This window comes from Sapajus apella, unplaced genomic scaffold (genome assembly GCF_009761245.1).
Source record: "Sapajus apella isolate SASKATOON/1434 unplaced genomic scaffold, GSC_monkey_1.0 scaffold53, whole genome shotgun sequence".
Taxonomy (NCBI): domain Eukaryota; kingdom Metazoa; phylum Chordata; class Mammalia; order Primates; family Cebidae; genus Sapajus; species Sapajus apella.
The window spans coordinates 11272350-11294470 of NW_022436993.1; the positions used below are offsets into that span (position 1 = coordinate 11272350).

At 40.0% G+C, this 22121-nt stretch overlaps 1 protein-coding gene across 3 annotated transcripts in view; it reads left to right on the forward strand.

Moving 5' to 3' along the window:
* The window catches only part of RSU1 (Ras suppressor protein 1), a 225802-nt gene that overhangs the window by 100628 nt on the left and 103053 nt on the right, over positions 1-22121 (forward strand). For all 3 annotated transcript variants that reach the window (XM_032244142.1, XM_032244144.1, XM_032244143.1), the window contains one exon: positions 17403-17535. In XM_032244142.1, coding sequence (XP_032100033.1) covers positions 17403-17535 — 133 coding nt within the window. The remainder of the gene's footprint in view (positions 1-17402; positions 17536-22121) is intronic.

A 22121-nucleotide genomic window follows, 5' to 3' on the forward strand; every position in this document is an offset into this window, starting at 1 on the left:
AGCCACATAGATGCTCAGCTAGCCATACCCACATGCACTTGAGCTCAGCCCAACAGCCAGCCTCACCTCCCTGAAAAGCCTGTTGGAGAGCCTTTTGGCCCTCCACACCCACATACATTCAGCCCAACAGCCAGCCCAGCACCCCTACTCCCAGCAAAACCACACACTACGACTATCACAAATTCCTACAGCCTAGGCCACTAAGGTAGTTGCACACATCGCTGATGAAGATTGCAGCTGAAAAGACTACGTGTAGACCATGCTACTGAGCCCACCCAGAACTAAAGCCAACTCATCATACTCAGATGATACCTTGGGACCTATTTACAGGAAAAATTCTCCTCTAATGAAAGGTACTTCATAAACTTGGAAAAAGTCACTATTGCACTAGATGTTCAGATATCAGCATAGGGACACAAGAAATGTGAAAAAGACAAGGAAACATGACACCTCCAAAGGAACACAGTAAGTCTTTCGTAACAGACACCAAAGAAAAGGACGTTTATGAAATGCCTGAAAATAAATTCAGATAATCTTAAGGAAACTCATGGAGATACAAGAGAATACAGCAAATAATTCAGTGAGATCAGGAAAACAATTGATTATCTGAAGGAGAAATTCAACAAAGACAAATGTCATAAAGAACCAAACAGAAATCTTGAAGCTGAGGAATTAAATGAATGAAATTAAAAGTACAACTGAGAGCTTCAACAACACACTAGATCAAGCAGAATAATTTCTGAACTTGAAGACAGGCCTTTTGAAAAGTCCCAGTCAGAGGGCAAAAAAGAAAGAATTTTTTTAAGTGAAGAAAGCCAATGGGACTCATGGGATACTATTAAGTGAATAAATGTTTACATTATAGGAACTTCATAGGGAGAAGAGCTGGAGAAAGGCACAGAAAACCTATTGAATGAAATGATAGATTTCATTAAAACTTCATGAAAACTTCCCAAGCCTTGGGAGAAATGTGGACATAAAAATTCAGCAAGTTCAAAGGTCCCCAGTTAGATTCAGTCCTCTTTGAGGCATGTTATAATCATACCCTCAAATCTTAAAGACAGAATTTTTAAAAGCCACAAGAAGAGTATCACATTATACACAAGGGAATGAATGTCCATTAGACTACTAGATTGCTCAGCAGAAACCTTGTAGGTTAGAAGAGAATGGGATGATATATTCAAAGTGCTTGAAGAAGCGGGGCTTGTGTGGAGGAGGAACTCTCAGCCAAGAATGTTACATTGAGCAGTTATCCTTCAGAAATGAAGGAGAAATAAAGACTTTTCAGACAAGCAAAGACTGAGAGAATTTGTTACCAGTAAGCTGGCCTTACAAGGAATACTTCAGGGAGGGCTAACACTGGAAAAGAAAGCACAATAATTATGATGAAAACATGTGAATATGTGAAACTCACTAGTAGAGGTAAATTCATAAACTTAAAATACTCCAGTGATTTAATGGTGCTGTGTAAATCAGTCATCTAGTATGAAGACTCAGAAGTAAAAATGGTCGAAAACAACAACCACAGTTGGTGGTTACAAATACATAACAGATAAGTAAATTAAGTCAACAAAAATATAAATTGTGAATGGGGTCAAGTCTAGAATGTATGCAACCAAATTAAATTGCTATCAGGTTGTTATAGTATACTGTAACTATGAGACTCTTATGTTAGCCTCATCGTAACCACAAAGAAATTACTACAGATACATAAACAGTAAAGAGAAAGAAAACAAAAGCAGCACAGAAAACCACCAAACCACAAAGGAAAATAACATCAGTAAAAGAAAGGGAAAAAGGATCTACAAAACAAGCAGAAGACAACAATATGGCAGGAATAAATTTTTATCTATCAATATAACCTTGAATGTAAATGGATTAAATTCTCAAAAAATACAGAGTGGCCGAATCGATTTTAAAAATAAGACCCAGCCGGGCGCGGTGGCTCAAGCCTGTAATCCCAGCACTTTGGGAGGCCGAGGCGGGTGGATCACGAGGTCAAGAGATCGAGACCATCCTGGTCAACATGGTGAAACCCCGTCTCTACTAAAACTACAAAAAATTAGCTGGGCATGGTGGTGCGTGCCTGTAATCCCATCTACTCAGGAGGCTGAGGCAGGAGAATTGCCTGAACCCAGGAGGCGGAGGTTGCGGTGAGCCGAGATCGCGCCATTGCACTCCAGCCTGGGTAACAAGAGCGAAACTCCGTCTCGGAAAAAAAAAAAAAAAAAAAATAAGACCCAGCTATCTGCTGCCTACAGGAGGCTCACATCATCATTAAAGACAAACGTAAACTAAAAGTGAAGGAATTAAAAAAGATATTTCATGCAAACGGAAACCAAAAGTAAGCAGGAGTAGCTATACTTGTATCATATAAAACAGATTTTAAGTCAAAAACAGGAAAAAGAGAAAAAGAAGGTCATGATGTCATGATAAAAGGATAAATTCAACAAGAGACTATAACATTATACATACATATGCACCCAACACTGAAACATACAGATATGCAATATAAATAGTATTGCACGTAAAAGTACAGATCAACTGCGATACAATAGTAAAAGAGACTTTTGGCAAATAAACATCACACTAAAACTGCATCAAAGACCAAATGCACCTAGTAGACATTTACAGAACATTCTAACAGCTACAGAATACAAATTCTTCTCAATTGCACATGGAACATTCTCCAGGATAGAGCACATGTTATATCACAAAACAGTCTTAACAGATTTAAGATAGAGATCCTATCGAGTATCTTTTCTAACCATAGTGGTATGATACTAGAAAACAATAACATGAGCAATTTTGGATACTTTTAAGTACATGGAAATTAAATGACATGGCCCTAAACCAGTGAGTCAATTAAGAAATTAACAGGGAAATGAAAAATTGCTTTGAGACAGACAAGAATGCAAACACTTCATACCAAAATTTGTGAGACAGCAAGGGCAGTTCTAAGAGTGAATTTTGTAGCAATACATAACTGTATTAGAAAAGAAGAAAGGTTTCTAATGAACAACCTAATAATGTACTTCAAGGAACTAGAAAAACAAGAACAAACTAAATCCAAAATTGATACAAGGAAAGACAGAATAAAGCTCAGAGCAGAAATAAAAGAAATAAAAACAAATTAACATTCAAAAGATCAACAAAAGGAAGAGTTGGTGTTTTGAAAACAGAAGCAAAATCAACAAACCTTTAGCTAGACTAAGAAAAAAGCAAGACTCAAGGAAAATCAGAGATGGAAAAGATGTTACAGCTGATACTACAGAAATACAGCAAGTTATAGAGAATATTATGAGCTACTATATGCCAATAAATTTGATAACAGGGAAGAAATGGATAAGTTGTTAGATACATACAACCTACCAGTAATCAATGATAAATTAAAAAGCCGAACAGACTAATAACTAGTGAGGAAATTAGTTGTAAAAAGTCTTTCCTGGGTAAAGAAAATGTGGCACGTATATACCGTGTAATACTATGCAGCCATAAAAAAGAATAAGTTCATGCCCTTTGCAAGGACATGGATAAATCTGGAAGCCATCATTTTCAGCAGACTAACACAAACAGACACCCAAACACTGCATGTTCTCACTTGTAAGTGGGAGTTGAGCAGTTAGAACCTATGGACACAGGAGGGGAACATCACACACTGAGGCCTGTCGAAGGGTAGTGGGCAAGAGGAAGGACAGCATTAGGACAAACCCCTAATGTAGATGACAGGTTGATGGGTGCAGCAGTTAGAGACCAGCCTGGCCAACATGGGAAACCCCATTTCTATTAAAAAATACAAAAATTAGCTGGGTGTGGTGGCATGTGCCCGTAGTTCCAGCTATTTGGGAGGCTGAGGCAAGAGAATCGTTTGAACTGGGAAGCGGATGTTGCAGTGATCTGAAACCGTGCCACTGCACTCCAGCCTGTGTGACAGAGCAAGACTCCATCTCAAATAAATAAATAAATAAATAAATAAAATGTGTGGGGGAAAAAATAGCAGAGCAATAACTTTAAGGATACAAATTTAAGAATGTACAAAATCATTTATATCATTTATATAGTTTTATGTATTATAAGTAGTCAAGATTATTTAAAGCACACAGAGTATGTGTGCAGGTTATATGAAAATTTATACTCTTTTATATAAGAGATTTGAGTATACATAGATTTTGACATCCACAGGGGTCCTGGAATGTGTCCCCCATGGATACTGAGAGATGACTGTACATACATACAGTGTAATATTTTTTTAGCCTTACGAGAAAAATTTTGACATAGGCAACAACATGGATGAACTTTGAGAACATTATATGAAGTGAAATAAGCCAGTCCCAAGAAGACATGCTGTTTGATTCCACACATGTGAGATACATAGAACAGTCAAAATCATAGAGACAGAATGGTGATTGCCGTGAGATATGGGAAAGGAGAAATGGGGAGTTTTGTGTGGTTCTGGAGTTCAAGTTTTACAATATGGAGAAAGTTATGGAGGCAGATGGTACAGTGATGGTTGCACAAAATTATAAATGTATTAATATTACCAAATCATCCCCTTAAAAATCATGAAGATGATAAATTTTATCCCATATGTATTTTAATGCAATAAAAAGTGGGAGGAAAAACCAATCAACTAATGAATAAAAGCAGAGGATATATATATATATATATATATATATAAAATATAGATATGTTTTTAAATAACCACTTTAAAGTAGAACCAAAAAAACTAAACAAAAAGAAAAAAAAAATGTATTCACCTAATCCATTACCCCACTAGGATGTTTTAATTTAAAAATAAAATTTGTGGAGGTAATAGGGCTTTCAGCCCAAAGGGAATGACTCTGATGACAGAATTCTGGGCCCCATGTGGGAGGTGAGTGACTTGTTTTTGTGTGTAACTCTCCAGTGCTCTTAAATCATGTCACATTATTGATTATACCAACAATATTCAATACCTTTTTACAGTAGGGAGAAAATCTGTTAAGTGTCATGTACTGGAAAGACCAAGCCAGATAAATAGGTTTTTAAATACCTACCTGTCTGCCTACTAGTCACAGAACCTTGAGTATGAATCCTAAACCCCTAAAATGGTAGTTGCTGCTTATTTTTTAAGATGAGATCATAATAATGCCTTCCATGAAAGATTATTCTGACACCTCGGAATAACATATGCAAAGCTCCTGAAATGATAGGTACATGTACAACAGACAAAAACCAATATAATTATGATAATGATGATTCTTTAGCTGGTTGGTTATTGTTTGTGGAACTTGTGATAGTATCTGAAATTTCAGATTTTCAGTATTCTAAATAGATTTGTTTCTTTTATTTAGAATTTTAAAGTTCCAATGTTATTTTTTTCTTTTGAAAGAAAAGGGTTTTTTTTTGTTTGTTTTTAGACCGAGTCTTGCTCTGTTGTCAGACTGGAGTGCAGTGGCACAATCTTGGCTCACTGCAACCTCCGCCTCCTGGGTTCAAGCAATTCTCCTGCCTCAACCTCCTGAGTAGCTGGGGTTACAGGCGCACACCACCATGCCCAGCTAATTTTTGTACTTTTAGTAAAGACAGAGTTTCGCCATGTTGGCCAGGATGGTCTCAATTTCTTGACTTTGTGAATTGCCGCTTCAGCCTCCCAAAGTGCTGGGATTACTGGTGTGAGCCACCGCGTCCGGCCAGGATTTTTTTAGAGTGTGGTTCTTGGGCCAGAAATATTATCATCTCCTAAGAACTTGTTAGAAATGCAAACACTAGGGCTTCACCCAAGACCTATGAAACCGAAAACTTGGGAGGTTTTACTTATCCTATAAAAGATATTCTGATGCACACTCAAGTTTGAAAACCCCTGCTTTAGTAAATCTGAGAAACAGAAAAGTGTAGCATTTATGCTCTGTCATCCAAAAATAACCACTTAATTTTTTTCCCACTCTTTTTTCTATTCATATGCATATATACTTATATGTGTATTTCTTCTAGTCTTTTTCCTATACATTTGTGTATATATTTATGCTGTTTTAAAAAGTTAGGATCATGCTATATAAGTTCTGAGGCCCCCATTTTGACCTTCAATACTGTGTCATGACCATTACCCCATGTCATTAAATTTTATTTGAAAACATTTTTAATCATATGGCTACATATTATACCATTCTCTGAGTGTCTCATAATTCATGAACCCAACCCCCTAGACATCTGAGTTGTTTCCAGCCGTTCAGAAGGACATAAGCAACACTCAGTTGAAAATCTGTATTCATAAATCATTGTTAATATGAGTGATTATTTTCTCAGCATAAACTTATTACTGGGGTGGAATTACCAGATCAGATAGTATGGACATTTTTATAGCTCTTAATATAAATTGTCAAATTGCTTTTCAGAAAAGAGATGCCAGTTTGGACTCTAACCAGCAGTGTAGGGAAAATGTTTGTTCATTGCTCTAACCCAACCAACCCTGGTGTACTAGTTGTTCTTGGAGTATTATAAAGACATATCTAAGACTGGGAGAAAAGAGGTTTAATTGGCTCAAGAGTTCTGCAAGATGTACAGGAAGCATGATGCTGGGATCTGCTCGGTTTCTGGGGGGCCTCAGCAAACTTACAATCATGGCAGAAGGCAACGGGGGAGTGAGATGACTCACATGGTGGGAGCAGGAGCAAGAAATGAAGGGGGAGGTACCCCACACTTTTAAACAACCAGATCTCATGATAACTCACTGTCACTAGAACAGCACCAGAGGGATGTTGCTAAACCATTCATGAAGGACTGCCTTTATGATTCGGCCACCTCCCACCAGTCCTCATCTCCAGTATTGAGGTCTATACTTGAACATGAGACTTGGGTGGGGACACAGATTCAAACTATATAATTCTGCTATATAATTCAAACTATATACTTCTTACATTGCAAAATACAATAATGCCTTCCCAACAGCAAAGTCTTAACTCATTCCAGCATTAACTCAAAAGTCCAGAGTCTCATCTGAGACAAGGCTAGTCCCTTCCACCTGTGAGCCTGTAAAATAAAAAATAAGTCTGTTACTTTGACGATACAATGCAGGTACAGGCATTGGGTGAATACTTCTGTTCCAATAGGGAGAAATTGGCCAAAGGAAAGGGGCTACAGCTACCACGCAAGTTCAAAACCCAGCAGGGCAGTCATTAAATCTTAAGATGCTAAAATTGTCTCCTTTGACTCCATGTTCCACATCTAGGACACTCTCATTCAAGACATGGGCTTCCAAAGCCCTGGGCGGCTCCATCTTTGTGGCTGTGCAGTATTTAGCTCCTGTAGCTGCTCTGATGGGTGGGCATTGAGTGCCTGCGGCTTCTTCTGGTGCAGGGTTCAGCCTGTCAATGGATATACCATTCTGGGGTTTAGAGGTCAGTGGCCCTTTTCTGATGGCTCCACTAGGCAGTGCTCCAGTAGTGACTATGTGTGTGGGCTCCAACCTCATGTTTCTCCTTCACACTGCCTTAGTAGAGGTTCTCCATGAGGGCTCTGCCCCTGCACCAGGCTCCTGCCTGGACATCCAGGCTTTTCCATACATTCTCTGAAATCTAGGCAGAGGCTTCCAGTCTTCAACTCTTTCACTCTATCTACCTGCAGGCTTAACACCCCATGGAAGCCATCAAGTCTTAGGGCTTACACCCTCTGAAGCAGGGACCTGAGCTGTACCTGGGTCCCTTTGAGCCATGGCCAGAGGTAGAGTGACTGGGATCCAGGGAGTAGTATCCTAAGCAGCAAGGCTTGGGTCTGCCACAGGAAACCATTCAATCCTGCTGGGTCTCCTGGCCTATGATGGGAGGGGTTGCCGCAAATGTCCCCAAGATTCCTTCGATGCCTTTTCCCCATTGTCTTGGCTATTAGTACTTCGCAGCCTACTGGAATTCCTCTCCTGAAAATAAACTTTTCTTTTCTACCACATGGTCAGGCTGCAAATATTCTAAGCTTTTATGCTCTGCTTCCCCTTTAAATATAAGTTTCAACTTCAGGTTATTTCTTTGCTCATGCATATGAGCATAGGCTATCAGAAACAGCCAGGCCACATCTTGAGCGCTTTGCTGTTTAGAAATTTTTTTCCACCACATATCCTAAATCATCACTGTCAAGTTCAAAGTTCCACAAATCCTCAGCGTAGGGGCAGAATGCAGCCAAGTTCTTTGCTAAGGCGTAACAAGAGTTGCTTTTATTCCAGTTCCCAATATGTTTCTCATTTTTATTTCAGTCTTCCTCGGACTAGACTTCACTGCCCATATCACTACTAACATTTTGGTCATAACCATTCAAACAATCTCTAGGAAGTTCGAAACTTTCCTGCATCTTCCTGTCTTCTTTTGAGTCCATCAAACTCTTCCAACCTTTGCCCATTACCTAGTTCCAATGTCGCTTCTACATTTTCAGCTGTCTTTATAGCAATGTTTCACTCCTCTGTAGTAGTTTTTTGTATTCTCACACTGCTGTGAATAAATGCTTGAAATTGGGTAATTTATAAAGAAAGGAGGTTTAATTGGCTCACAGTTCCCCAGGCTGTACAGGAGGTGTGATCCTGGCATCTGCTGAGCTTCTGGGGAGGCCTCAGGAAGCTTACTGGCATGGCAGAAGGCAGAGACAGAGCGAGGTGGTTCACCTGGCGGGCGCAGGAGCCAGAGAGAGAAGGAGAAATGTTAGGTACTTTTAAACAACCAGCTCTCATGATAACTCACTCACTGTCACAAGAAGAGTACCGAGGGGATGTTGCTAAATCATTCATGAAGGAACACCCTCGTGATCCAATAACCTCCCATCAGGTTCCACCTCCATCATTGGGTATTACAATTCAACATGAGATTTGGGCAGGGACGTGAATCCAAACCACCTCACTTGGGAATTATAGTACTTTGGGCTTTAGGTTAGTTTGTAGGAGGATATTTTAGAATTGTAAATGAGTAGAATATACAGCTCAATCTTAATAATTTGATGTTTTCTAGTCATTGTATTGACGTACATCTATATATTCAGAAGCCCAAATGGTAGATACTGGCATGGGCTTTCTCTCTCAATTGTAGATGTTACAGTTATTAATTTCTAAAGTTTACTCTTCCAATATTTTGTGCCCCTCACTTGACATAGACTACTATTTTTGTGTAAAGAATGTTACAGCTCTTTCAAAGGTGTTCTATAGGATAAAAGGAACCAGACAATATGGATGGCTTGACCCATGTACCTCCAGCTTTAGGGATTAACTAAGTACTAGAGGACCTAGGAAGAGAAAAACAAGTTGTTTCTGTCTGTAGTATCACAAATCAATTAAACAACTCTATGTATTGTTAATATTAAATCTTGCTAGTGAGACAGTTGTTGAAGGAGTCTGTAGAATGTTAAGCAAATGCTAAACTAGCCAGATAAATTTATTACTTAGGTGGCATTCCTATTCGCTTATGATACACAGCCATGGTGAAGGCTGTTTTGTGATAACTTTATTGATTCTATATAAAGTACTGATACCAAAACATATTTGTTGAGCATGCATTTATTTTAGTTTATTATGTAGCAGTCAGCTTCCCACTGGGGTTTCCAGAGTACCTGAGGCTCCCTTGGTGCTGACATTTCTGATTTCCCGGGAGGTTGGAAGGACGTCTTCCACTCAGCCCCCATGAGCTGGGGAACTAGAAGGAAGTGAGGATCATGGGGGGATGACAAGGAATGGCCCAGCACACCCAGGAAGCCCAGCAGGAATCCTGCTAGGAGTCTGGGAGACTCCTGCTGGGTGCAGAAGACTGCTGCTGCTTAGAAATCTCTCAGTCCTTGACCGGGCGTGGTGGCTTACGCCCGTTATCCCAGCACTTTGGGAAGCTGAGACGGGTATATCACTTGAAATCAGGAGTTTGAGACCAGCCTGGCCAACATGGTGAAAATCCATCTCTACTAAAATACAAAAAAAAAAAAAAAAAAAAAGAATTAGCAGAGCATGGTGGCACGTGCCTGTATCATCAGATACTCAGGAGGCTGAGGCAGGAGAATTGCCTCAACCCAGGAGGCGGAGGATGCAGTGAGCAGAGATCGCAGCACTGTATTCCAGCCTGGGTGACAGAGGGAGATTCTATCTCAGAAAAAAAAAAATAAAAGAAAAATATATTTCAGTCCTCTAAGAAATGAAATCAGTGCTCCTAAATTTTATCTTAACCCTACTTTTGATCACAGACCTGTGTGAATCTTATGAATGGGTGCTTTTCTCAGAAGAGCGCCTCCATGCAAATTTTGCATTCAATTTCAGGGGTTGAATTCCTTTGAGGGTACTCTTATTTTAGGCAAACTGTCTTCAAGTACACGTTTTCTTCCTTTTGCAGGTTTCGCTTAAAATTATAACGAAAATCCTATTTTTCTATTTGCAAAGTGCTTTCCAGTTTATGGAGCCATTTTGTATACATGTTTTGGCTCCTGTCCCCAGTCCTATCAATTGGGAGTGTTATTCTCACTTGGCAGATGAGGTAACTGAAGCTCAGCAGCTGAATGTAAGAATTTGCCCAAGTCAGTGAATGGTCTTTGGGATTTGGAGCCAGATCCACCAGACCTTTGTCCATGTGTCCCAACATTACCAGAACAGTAATAAAGGAAATCTGGCAAGCAAAAATAAAATTGCCTCCCACATTGAGAAGAATGATTGAGAAATCCTAAATGAATGTCAGGTTTCAAACATAAATTATTTACTTAACAGCCATTTCACCTTGCAACATCAGGCAACCTTGAATGTGTCTGTTGGGGATGCCACTGTTCTGTTGCTGGTTAATTATATTCATAAGCAACTGAGAGCTCCTTCTATCTTAACCTGGATCACAGATATCAAATGGCCAAGAAGAGCATCAGATGGAAACAATGTAAAATGCTGTTTTTCTTTGTTGGCATAAGGACTTCTGGGACCTCTTCACACCAGCACACACTGAAATCAGGTGCTGCTCGTGTTGGAACCATTTGGTAGGGTGGTGGTTTTCTCTTTTTTAATCTTTCTCATTTAAGTTGTACTATCTTCGCTGACTAGATCAGAAGAATAACTGTTTATTTTAGTATGTGTCTTAAAGCTGCAATGCATATATTAAATGTACAGAATGCCTCTTTTGAAAATGTGTTGCTGGAAAGGCCAAGCTGCAGACAGTTACCACAATGACAGTGTGGCCTTGCATTCCCCATGGAGTACATTTGAGGGCTGCCATGAGGCATCCCAGCTTACATTGCATTGATGATGCACAGAAAGAAATGCAACCTCAGACCTGGATTCTCATCCCACTTAAGGCTTTATAGACCATCATCTATTATGCAGACAGAAGAGAATGGGCCATAAGCATGGTGTTCACTGTCATAGGATATACTTAAATTAAGAGATACTCTTTTGCGCCAATTAGCGTGCACCATGAACTTTGAATTTATTTTTGACAATTCCTTTCAATGTCCTTTAATCTTTTTTAATTATGAGAATAATCCATACTTGTAACAACATGGATTTCTCCAAATCGATAATTAATGTTTTATCCTTTGCTCTGCCAGCTCAACCTCCTGCACTACCATAATTTGAGAAAACCAACATTAATATTTCCCTTGTTTGAGACTACCAACCTTAATAACTTAATTTATCCTTTTCTTCCACACATAAACATTTAGTCATATATATATATATGGATTTCTTACGTATTTTTCAAAAATCAATTGATAGTAAGGCTAGAATATCCTTATTTTTTTAAATTATAGTTTTAGACCTCACTCCAGGTCAGTGCATGCAAATAAATCTGTTTTAATAAGTGAATAGCATTTCGTAGTATGGCTATAGCATATTATTCTGCTTATCACCTGGTAATGAAATTTCTGGTTTGTTTCCAATATTTAGTTATTGCGGATGCTGTCTATTGCAATATGAGCATTTTATAGGCCTTATGATCATTTTCCACTCAGTAAAGTGTGTTACTAAAGAAGTGAAAAAGTAGGAACTTTCCAGAGTCAGCCATTTGTCTGTAATCATATACTTCTATAATTAGTAGCCTAGCACATCATGATGAGAATTATGGAGACTTATGTGTAGAATATTTGTCTGTGTAGGAGCGTCCCTAAATGTGGCTTTTATTTTGTATTGGAATCTTTTGTGGTTGGTTTCCATGTGAGGATTCACTGCAGAGCAGAGGTGATCTTCAGCTGTTATTATGCTCCATCTCAATTCCTTCTGAGCAAATCAATTACTTGGGTTTGGGCAAATCTAGTATAGTAATGATGGACTATACCCAACTAGCCACATTTTTTTTTTTTTTTTCAGTTTTACCTTGTTAGACCGCAATCTTAGATATGAGTGAACAAGAGAGCCTGGCTTTTGGAGTGCATTTAATTAAAAAGCTCTCTGCAATATTATTTTGAAATTAGGAAGGGAGGGAATGCTACTTTGATGACGTGAAAAATTTGCCCAGATCACCTCGATTGCTTAATCTATGATAAATGATGCTGCTAGCCACATGTTTCAGGATTTTGAATGCTCGGGAAGAATTCTTACAGCGTGATTATGGAAACAACCAATTTCCGTAAGTGAAAATGAGCATGCTTATTAATGGAGCTGCAATTGCCTATTGCATTCAATCACATTTATAACCAGCAAGTAGAATGAATGTTTTACGTGATTTAGTGTTTACACAATTGCAGTTGCATGGCAAAGCTTGCTGTATTAGAGGCTTTGGAAAGAAGCATATGTGGTCCTTTTGCAGGTAATAAAATGGAAAATCCAATTTGCAATTGCAGAATAAGCCTCTGAGTGATATACGATCTTCATAGCAGCATCGGTCAGAGGGTCACTGCTAATCACGACGCTGCCTGGCTTCCCCAGTGGCCTGCGCCTTCCAGCTGAGGAGTGAGCAAAGTGAATCTGTGTCTGGGAGCCAGCCAGCGTGTCTGCAGATGCACCACTTTCTAGCTTATTAGATCCTCTTTGTCACAGTGCTTAATCCTGCTGCCTGATCCTTGTTAGAACACCACCAGAGCGCCGCTCAGCCTTCTAATAAAGGGGATGGGTGAGGGCTCCTAACCCAACGCACTGAAGCGTGCAGCGTCAGGGCGATTACAGGCTGACTGACAGCGGGGTGAGATGCTTCCTGCATGTTATTACTTAAAAGGGAACCTACCTCCGACAGCTGACAGACGCGCTCTGCTGAGGCAATGGTAACTTGTTGCTAGGCCAATATGAGTCGGGTGTCATCTTTTCACACAGTATAATGCCAGCTTTACTCTAATTATATTAACCCTCTTCTGAAATTGCTTCATCCCCGACTGGTGCGGAGTGAGGCAAGAGAACCAAGAGACAAATCACTTGCTGGGAGGATTGCAGTGCTACGGAAACGGGTATCCTGTTATCCACTGGTGACATTAAGTTGAAACACAAAGCAAGCCTGCCCTATCACAGCAAGTTCCGGTTCTAACTCCGAAGAGACATTGCTCCCTTTGGCTCGCACAGTTTCCATCTCCATCATTTATAATAGTTTCTTCCTTTAAGATTCACCATGGACATTATGCCTGGTTTTCATGGCTCTTTGTTAAAAAAGAAAGAACAACATCAAACAAGAAGCTTTTTTCTTTTCTTTTTTTTCCCCAGTGAACCCGAATCATTCTTTTCTGTTAGGCTCCTGTGTTCGTGTAGCTTTATGAAGCACTAGTGAATTTCATTTAGTAGCATTGCTTGTTACTGAAGTAAGGAAATGAGGGTGGGGCGGGTAAACCAGTCATCTGTCCCTGCTTTCCCTCTCCCATCCCAACTAAAATGTGCAGATGGGTTGAAAGTGATATAAGTGAAGATGATCACAAATAGCCCATGGTCCTTTCTGTTAACAGTGACTTGCAGACATCAGCGTGTGACTCCTTTTCCCTGAAGGGAGCATGTTTAGCTCGCATCCAGTGTCTCCTCTGTGCTCCAGTTAGCAGCCGTCATTAGCAATCTGTGATGCCTCTGCTGTCTCCACTGACAGCGCCTAAATAGAGACATCACTTGGGATTGACAGATCTCCAGGGGGTTACAGGCTTCAGACAAAAGGGCCCAGGGAACATGGCTGACCTTTCTTGGCATTATTCCCCTTCCATGAATGGCAGTCAGGGAGCATAGAACTCCAGTACATGATTTTCTGAGGATCACCACTGAAAAGACTACACACTTAGTAAGAAGCTGTTACTAAGTTAACAAGAGGCTGCGTGGGCTCCAGAATGGGTTTGCGGGCCGTTGGTAGTAGAACATAAGCGCTGCTTTCCCGCAGATATATGTACCTATTCCTTTTCAAGGATGGGCCTTTAAAACTGGCTTTGCTGATAACATACCTTCAGTTTCGGATGATGGGGCAGGGCTTGAGATTCAGCAGAGGCAGCTTGTGGTGCAGGCGGGAAAAGAAGAGTCTGTTCTTCTCTCTGCCCCGTGCAAGTCACCCAAGGGCAAATTTGGAATAGCTGAGGCTTGTCTGTGTCGTCCTTCCCGGACCCTTTCTCTGCTTCACGCTGTTCTCATGCTGGTCAAGGGCCCTGAAAATACAGTGGTGAGAAGTGCTCTGTGCCCAAATGTAGCTGACTTTGCTCCTCTTCTCATTCTTACCAAAGCAAAAAAAAAAAAAAAGATACGTGTTCCTGCAATTCCCCTCTGAACCAGATGTTAAAAGCAAAGCAGTTGTGTAAACGCAAAAACTGTGGACGCTTCTTCAACAGAATAAAATTCTGCCACCTAGAATGCCAAATAGATTTTTCATTGGGATAGCCAATTTTCAGGAAGAAGGAAAGATATTTAGGGCAAAATACTCACACCGATTGAATCCCGTTAGCTTAGGAATTCGTTTCTGTCCTGTTCCATAAATACGCAATTTATGCTTTTCATGGCTTCTGCTGCTTTTTTCTCATCCACTTTGCAATACACATATTTTTTCTTTCTTTCTTTTTTTTAGACAGAGTCGTGCTCTTTTCCCCAGCCTGCAGTGCAGTGGCGCCATCTCGGCTCATTGCAGCCTCTGCCTCCCAGGTTCAAGCAGTTCTCCTGCCTCATCTTCCCGAGTGTCTGGGAGTACAGGTGTGCAGCACTGCACTCTGCTAATTTTTATATTTTTAGCAGAAATGGGGTTTTGCCATGTTGGCCAGACTGGTCTCGAACTCCTGACCTCAAGTGATCCACCTGCTTCGGCCTCCCAAAGTGCTGGGATTATAGGCATGAGCCACTGCGCCTGGCCAAGAATACACATATTTTTTTCTAAACAACTCAAATTAATTTTTTTCATAGTTGATTCCATACTGATGTCTGTAGGCAGACATTAGAGACAGGAAGATGACAAGAAGTAAGCACAGGTTGTTTCTCAGGTGAATGTTTAAAGAGAGACGGTTGCGCTCCGGCACTGCCATCCCCAACCGATAAGTGCATTGCTGCACGGTGGTCACTGTTGTCTGGTTTGTAATCCCTTCCCTTAGTGGCGCCGCCTCCTAAGCACGATGGGCAGCTTACCATTGTGCAAATAAAATATGACACGTCGGAAACAAACTTGTTTTTAAATGCGTGGCTTCTTTCCAGAAATGTATATTATATTCATTTTTAGGAAAAGGGAAGATTGGAGAAAAAGAATTCATGAAGGAATTGTAAGTAAGACAAGATATATCGAATGCAGCAAATGAGATTTTAAGAGGAAATGAGAATTATAGAGAAAAGTAAACAACAGGTCAGTTTCATTGTTGGGACTCTTAAAAACCACCTCCCTAAAGATAAAAAACAAAGATAAAAAACAAAGATCGATGGCAGCCCCTTCCCAACGAGATCAAACCCAGGTGAGATAGTCAGCTAAGCAGAATGCATACCACCCCTGGGTTTTCATTTGCCCTCGGCAGCTTTCTGACTCATGGTTTAGAGAATCAAGCTCATTAATTTCCCAAGTGACTTAATATCTGACTAAATGCTTAAGCATTAATTGACAATATTGATAATCTTGGAGAGAAATGGATCTGCTTATTTTTATACCAAGGACCAACAAATTCTTTGTAGCTTTGGAAAGATGAATTACTCTCTCTTAATATTTAGTAGTTTCTATTGTCTTTAAAAAGATTTTGTGAAATTGTGGTCATTTTTCTTTTCTTTGTTTTTCTGAATCGTTGAAGTTCATATAACAAAAAAGAAAGATTCAAATTATCTCTTATTTTAAGAAGCAATATTGGATTATCTTCCTCATAAAAAAATGTCATTTATCCTTTCATTTTCAAAGCTCAGATCAGCTGGGAAATTACTTGCTTTATGCTACACTTGCATCCCAGAATATGTTTTCATTGCCCTGAGTTACCACCTATGAAAACATAGACAGTAGAGCCTTGGAACAGCATATAACTTCGGTTGTGTCTTAGAATCATTGCTGTATCTCTAGGTTTAAACAGTCCCAGGCTGTGGACAAGAAGTCTCAAAATTGATTTCCTCCATAGGACTTTTAGGGACAGAGCTTCGCATACATCCCTACTTCCTAACTTCTCTTTCTGTTTCTCGCTTTCATAGGTGAGTGCATTTTAGGAAGTTCTTTCATACATTGCCCTTTCCATTTTTGAATATATATATGTATATATAAACAGTTAACTGGTCATAAACAGAGGTGATCCAGATGAAGGGTGCTTGCTGGCTTTTTTAGGCTACCTTCATTAACTCAACCTTATCTAGATTGACGTGTGCCCTGACGACCTCAGCAGACACTGTGGGAGGAATATGAGATTGGGGGTCAGGTTGAAATCTTCACGCCGGCTTTGTCTGATCTTGGGTACAGTAGTTAATTTCCTTAAGTTTCCATTTCTTCACCTATAAAGTAATGCTAAGATCTGACCTTAGGGATTGCAGGAGAATGAAATGGGGAAATGATTTTAAATGGTAATTTATAAACTGATCAGAGCTAAACAAATGTTACTCTTTATCACTACTATGTTAATGAGATTCATTTAGGGCTGATTCCCAGATGTGCTTTTGCTCTTATACTTGAGTAATGCAACAATTTGACTTGGGTAATATCCCTGTCTTACTCTATTCATATGCTATCTTGATTGATGAAAAAAGTGATGTTGATCAGATTGGGCTTAGATCAGACAGGAAGAGGCGTGATGCGTACTGACATTGTCAGGATAGAATTTCAGGTGGTTTTCATATTATCACTTCTCTTAATCGTGAAAAAGTCATTTTTGTCTTTGCTGCAAATACCTCCTTCCCTCCACTTCTTTTTCCATCTGTCTTCTTTCTTCCTTCCTTTGTTCTTAATTTCCTGGGCCAAGGTACTGTGATGGCTTCAGTTAAGAAATTTAAAAAACATCAGATGATCCAAAAGGTACTTAAGGTTGGCTGTGATTACTGAGAAGGACGTCTTAGACCTGATCTGTTTTGGATGAAGTGACCTTCTCATTTTTTTTTTTCTTCATCTTTTCAGGAAACTTGGATTTAACTGGTCAGAAGCAGGTATTCAAAGCCGAGAACAATCCCTGGGTGACCCCCATTGCCGACCAGTTCCAGCTTGGAGTGTCCCATGTTTTTGAGTATATCCGTTCTGAAACATACAAATAGTAAGTAGACTCTGATTTTCTGAAATGGTAGACTGTGATTTTATAGTATTTATAATTATGCCTTTAAAAAATTATCATGTGACAGTATCCTGTTGGTGGCAGTTAACACATAGCATTTTAAAAAGTTTTATTAAAAACTGAACGTCAGCCAGGCATGATGTGGCTCATACCTGTAATCCTAGCCTTTGGAGAAGTTGAGTCTGAAGGATTGCTTGAGTCTAGGAGTTTGAGACCAGCCTGGGCAACATAGCAAGACCCCGTCTCTACAAAATAAAAAGAAAAATAAATGATCCAGGCATGGTAGTGCATGCTTGCTGTTGAAGCTATTCAGGAGCCTGGGTTGGGAGGATCACTTGAGCCCAGGAGATTGAGGCTGAACTGAGCCATGATCATGCCCTACACTCGAGCCTGGGTGAGAAAGCAAGACCCTTTCTCGAAAGAAAAAAGCAGAAACAAGAAAAAACAGCATGTGGTCATTGTCTCTATTTGTACATTGTTTTTCATTGACGTTTTCAAGGGGATTTATACCAATTTTCTTTGGAGAATTTTTGAGGTATTAAATTAGTTGAATATTCATTGCACTAAGGGAATTCACCATTCAGATCAGAACATATATTCTTTTTCTTCTGTGAATGCAAAGAATTACAAGTGTTCTGAACAAAATTGTTAAGCAGTTTATTTATAAAATCAGCAGAGAGTACTAGCATGCGTCATTCTATTATAGAGAAGCTTTTACTCTAGTGAGATGATAATCTCTTAGAGAAAAGGAAAAGGCTGGAGAGGAGGCGGGATCTGTCAGCTTAAAGTCACAGCATCAAAATTCCTCAACCCCTCAGTCCAGGTGAAGGGAGTCTGTGCAAAACTGTCCAAAAAACCTCACTATTCCTGCGTCTTTCTTCCTCCGTGTGTTGAGGTTGAAAGGAATTCTGCCACTTCCACCTACTTCTGTTGTTACATCTGTCATCGTCATTTTCCTACCTTATCCCAGCCCCCCAGCTGCAAAACAAACTATCATTTATCACAATGCATGCCTGACCCCAAATGCTGAGATCTAGTATAATTTTAAGCATCTACAAAAAAGATGAAAGCATCCTTAGTCAAATATAATCCGTGTTTGTGTCTGGCATCAACTTTTTAAATTTATTTTTAAATTTTTATGTGTTTATTTATTTTGAGATGGAGTATCGCTCCGTCACCAGGCTGGAGTGCAGTGGCGTGATCTTGGCTGACTGCAACCTCCTCCTCCCAGGTTCAAGTGATTGCCTTGCCTCAGCCTCCTGAGTAGCTGGGACTACAGGCGCGCACCACCACACCTGGCTAATTTTTTGCGTTTTAGTAGAGACGGGGTTTCACCATATTGGCCAGGCTGGTCTCCAACTCCTGACCTCAGGTGATCCACCTGCCTCAGCTTCCCAAAGTGCTGGGATTACAGGTATGAGCCACTGCGCCCGGCCTTATTTTTATTTTTTTTTAAGAGACGGGGTCTCGCTGTATTACTGGGCTGGAGTTCAGTGGCATAATCACAACTCACTGAAGCCTCAAGTTCCTGGGCTCAGGCAATTTTTCCACCTCAGCCTCCCAAGTAGCTGGAACTACAGGCACGCACCACCATGCCCAGCTATTTTTTTTTTTTCACTTTTTGTAGAGATGGAATCTCCCTATGTTGCCCAGGCTGGTCTCCATCCTCTGGTGTCACTCCCAGTAGAACCCTCTGTGAATCTGCCAGGCCAGTGGGTTGGGATCGATTGGCAGGACAGAGCCTTTGTCTAGAAATGGCTGGCTGTATTTCTATAGTCTTTCAGCCTGAGCACCATGCTGCTGGTCAGACATTCACGGCTTGCTGTGTTCATGTTTCCACCAGACAGAAACAGAGAACACAAGCTGTAAAGAATAGTGGCTGGCCCAAGTATGGTTGCTCATACCTGTAACCCCAACACTTTGGGAAGCCAAGGCATGTGGATCACCTGAGGTCAGGAGTTCGAGATCAGCCTGGCCAACATGGTGAAACTAAAAATACAAAAATTAGCAGGGCATGGTGGAGGGGCACCTGTAATCCTGGCTACCCAGGAGGATGAGGCACAAGAATCGCTTGAGCCTGGGAGGCAGAGGTTGCAGTTAGCTGAGATCCTGCCACTGTACTCCAGCCTGGGCAACTCCATCTCTGAAAAAAGAGAACAGAACAATGGACTTAAAACTAAATACAATAAAATTGCCAAAATGATACCATATCCTCCTATATAAAAGCAACATAAAGCATGGTTTCGATTACTTTAGACAACATTGTGACACTTACAATTTAAGTCTAAAGACTTACCTTAAAGATAAAATGAGACAGGTATAGGATGTGTATTAATTGTTTCAAAAGTCATATGGATATATACAGTTATTACAGATTCTAACTTTTTTTAAAAAACAATTAAGCTCACCCTTGGAAATTAGTTAATTGTGAAAATGTAGCCACAAATTAGCAGATGATTGTTTATCGTGTTCCTTTTAAATTGTTCATCATTGCTATCATTTGTTTTAGATGGGACTCTAATTTTTCCTTAGTAAACAGGAAGCTATTTAGACCTTGGTTTGTACAGTATCTTGAAAAAAGTCATTCTAATATGATAGTATACAGAAAAATACATGAACAAACTCCTAGCCATCCAGAATTGGAGGAAATTATCTGTTTATTATTCTGATTAACAATTTTTCATTTTCCATAGTTCCGTTTATAATTTATAGAGGATGAGAATATGTTGCATATGAGAGTGCTTTTAATTTTAAAAGATTAAATTGTGAACTTATGAATTTTATATTACCTCAAAGTCATTATTAGGCAATTAATCTCCATTATGCACTGTTAGAGACTATTTTAATTTATTTGAATGTGGTTAGGATTCCGGATAAATGAGAGGTACCTATAACATAATAGGTGAATCTGTTCCTATCTGTCTTATTATCACCCTGTTTTGGGGAGTTAGGATAGTCCAAGCAGTGCATCTGCTAGCTTGCGTTTTCTCTGTGATTTCCTCATGGAGCCCTGGATTACTTTTCATGCAGTTAGCATTAAAAAACTTCAGTAGGCTGGGTGTGGTGGCTCATGCCCACCATCCCAGCACTTTGGGAGGCCAAGGTGGTGAATCACTTGAGGCCAGGAGTTCAACACCAGCCCAGCAACATGGTAAAACCCCGTCTCTACTCAAAATACAAAAATTAGCCGACTGTGGTGGCAGGTGCGTGTAATCCCAGCTTCTTGGGAAGCTGAGGCAGGAAAATCGCTTGAACCGGGAGGCAGAGGTTGCAGTGAGTCAAGATGGTGCCACTGCATTCCAGCCTGGGTGACATAGTGAAACTGTGTTTCAAAAAAAAAGAGAGAAACTTCAGTAAGCACATGAGAGCCATTGTCCGCTTTCTAGGGGGACCAGCTGGCTCTGTGATGGCTGCTTTTGGGGGCATCTACATGATCCTCTGCTGGGCGGTCACAAGAGACAAACTCCACTAAGGCAGGGATCTGTTTTGAGTTCTCTTCTCTCCTCCTTGGGAGGGAGAAGAGGGTTGGTTACCTCGTGTGTATCAGTTTTTTGCCCTCCTCTCATTCCCCTGTAGTAGCTATCATCACCCCTTTGCAAACATACTAGCCCAAAACATGGACTGTTAGCTGAGTAAGACAATAAATCAAACTCTTAGTCATTTAAAGAAAAAATCACTACTTAGTAAATGCCGCTCTTGTGTTCTGCCAGATTAACACACACAGATTTTTAGAATTAAGGGCCTCTTTGTATGAATAGATATGTACTATATTAGTATATCCTCATATAATTGAGCCCAATTGAACTGTTTGAAGCAGCCATTTCATAATTAGGGTTTTTTAAATATTCTATCGAAAAATATTATGCTAATTAGCAGGTACTTGGCTACTTTTTGAAAATGTTTTACATGTGGCAGCCTTCAGGGTGGGCAGTTTATTTGTGATATTCATAGTTTTTTTAAAAAAGCAAATTTCACATTCAGTGCCTTCGTTTTTGATCTTCTCTTCTAAAACCTAGTTTCTAATTTTCACTTCTTTGTCTCCTTTGTTTAAGCCGCATACATCCCCTTTATTAAAAATAATCCTTATATATTTATCAGTGTCTGTTGCGGCTGTGTGTTTCTCTTTCTTTAAATTACCATTAAGCATACTTTTGGCTTTTGCTCTTAAAATACCTGTGAACCTCCTCCTCCTTCCCTCGCCCCCTTTTTTTTTCTAACCAGTTAACCCATTACTGGAATGAGAGCAATAAAGAACTAAAAAACTTACCGGAACGTTTTCATTCACGTCCGTGCTTGACTTTCACAGTGACCTTCCTTGGAGTACATTCTCAGGTTCTTCTGAGTCTAGGGCAGAGAAGATGGACGATCTGATTTATAGGTTCTAATGGACTCCAAGAGGAGACATGGATGCTTGAAAGAAAACAATGAATTCAGTGTGTCAGCAGAATTAAAATACTGGGGATGACTTAGCTTCATGAAGACAGGAACTTGTTCTGTTAAGCAGGAGGGGTGTGGCCGGTGATTGCTCTCTTTGGAGTAACATTTTGGGTGTTAATCATGTCCCATTC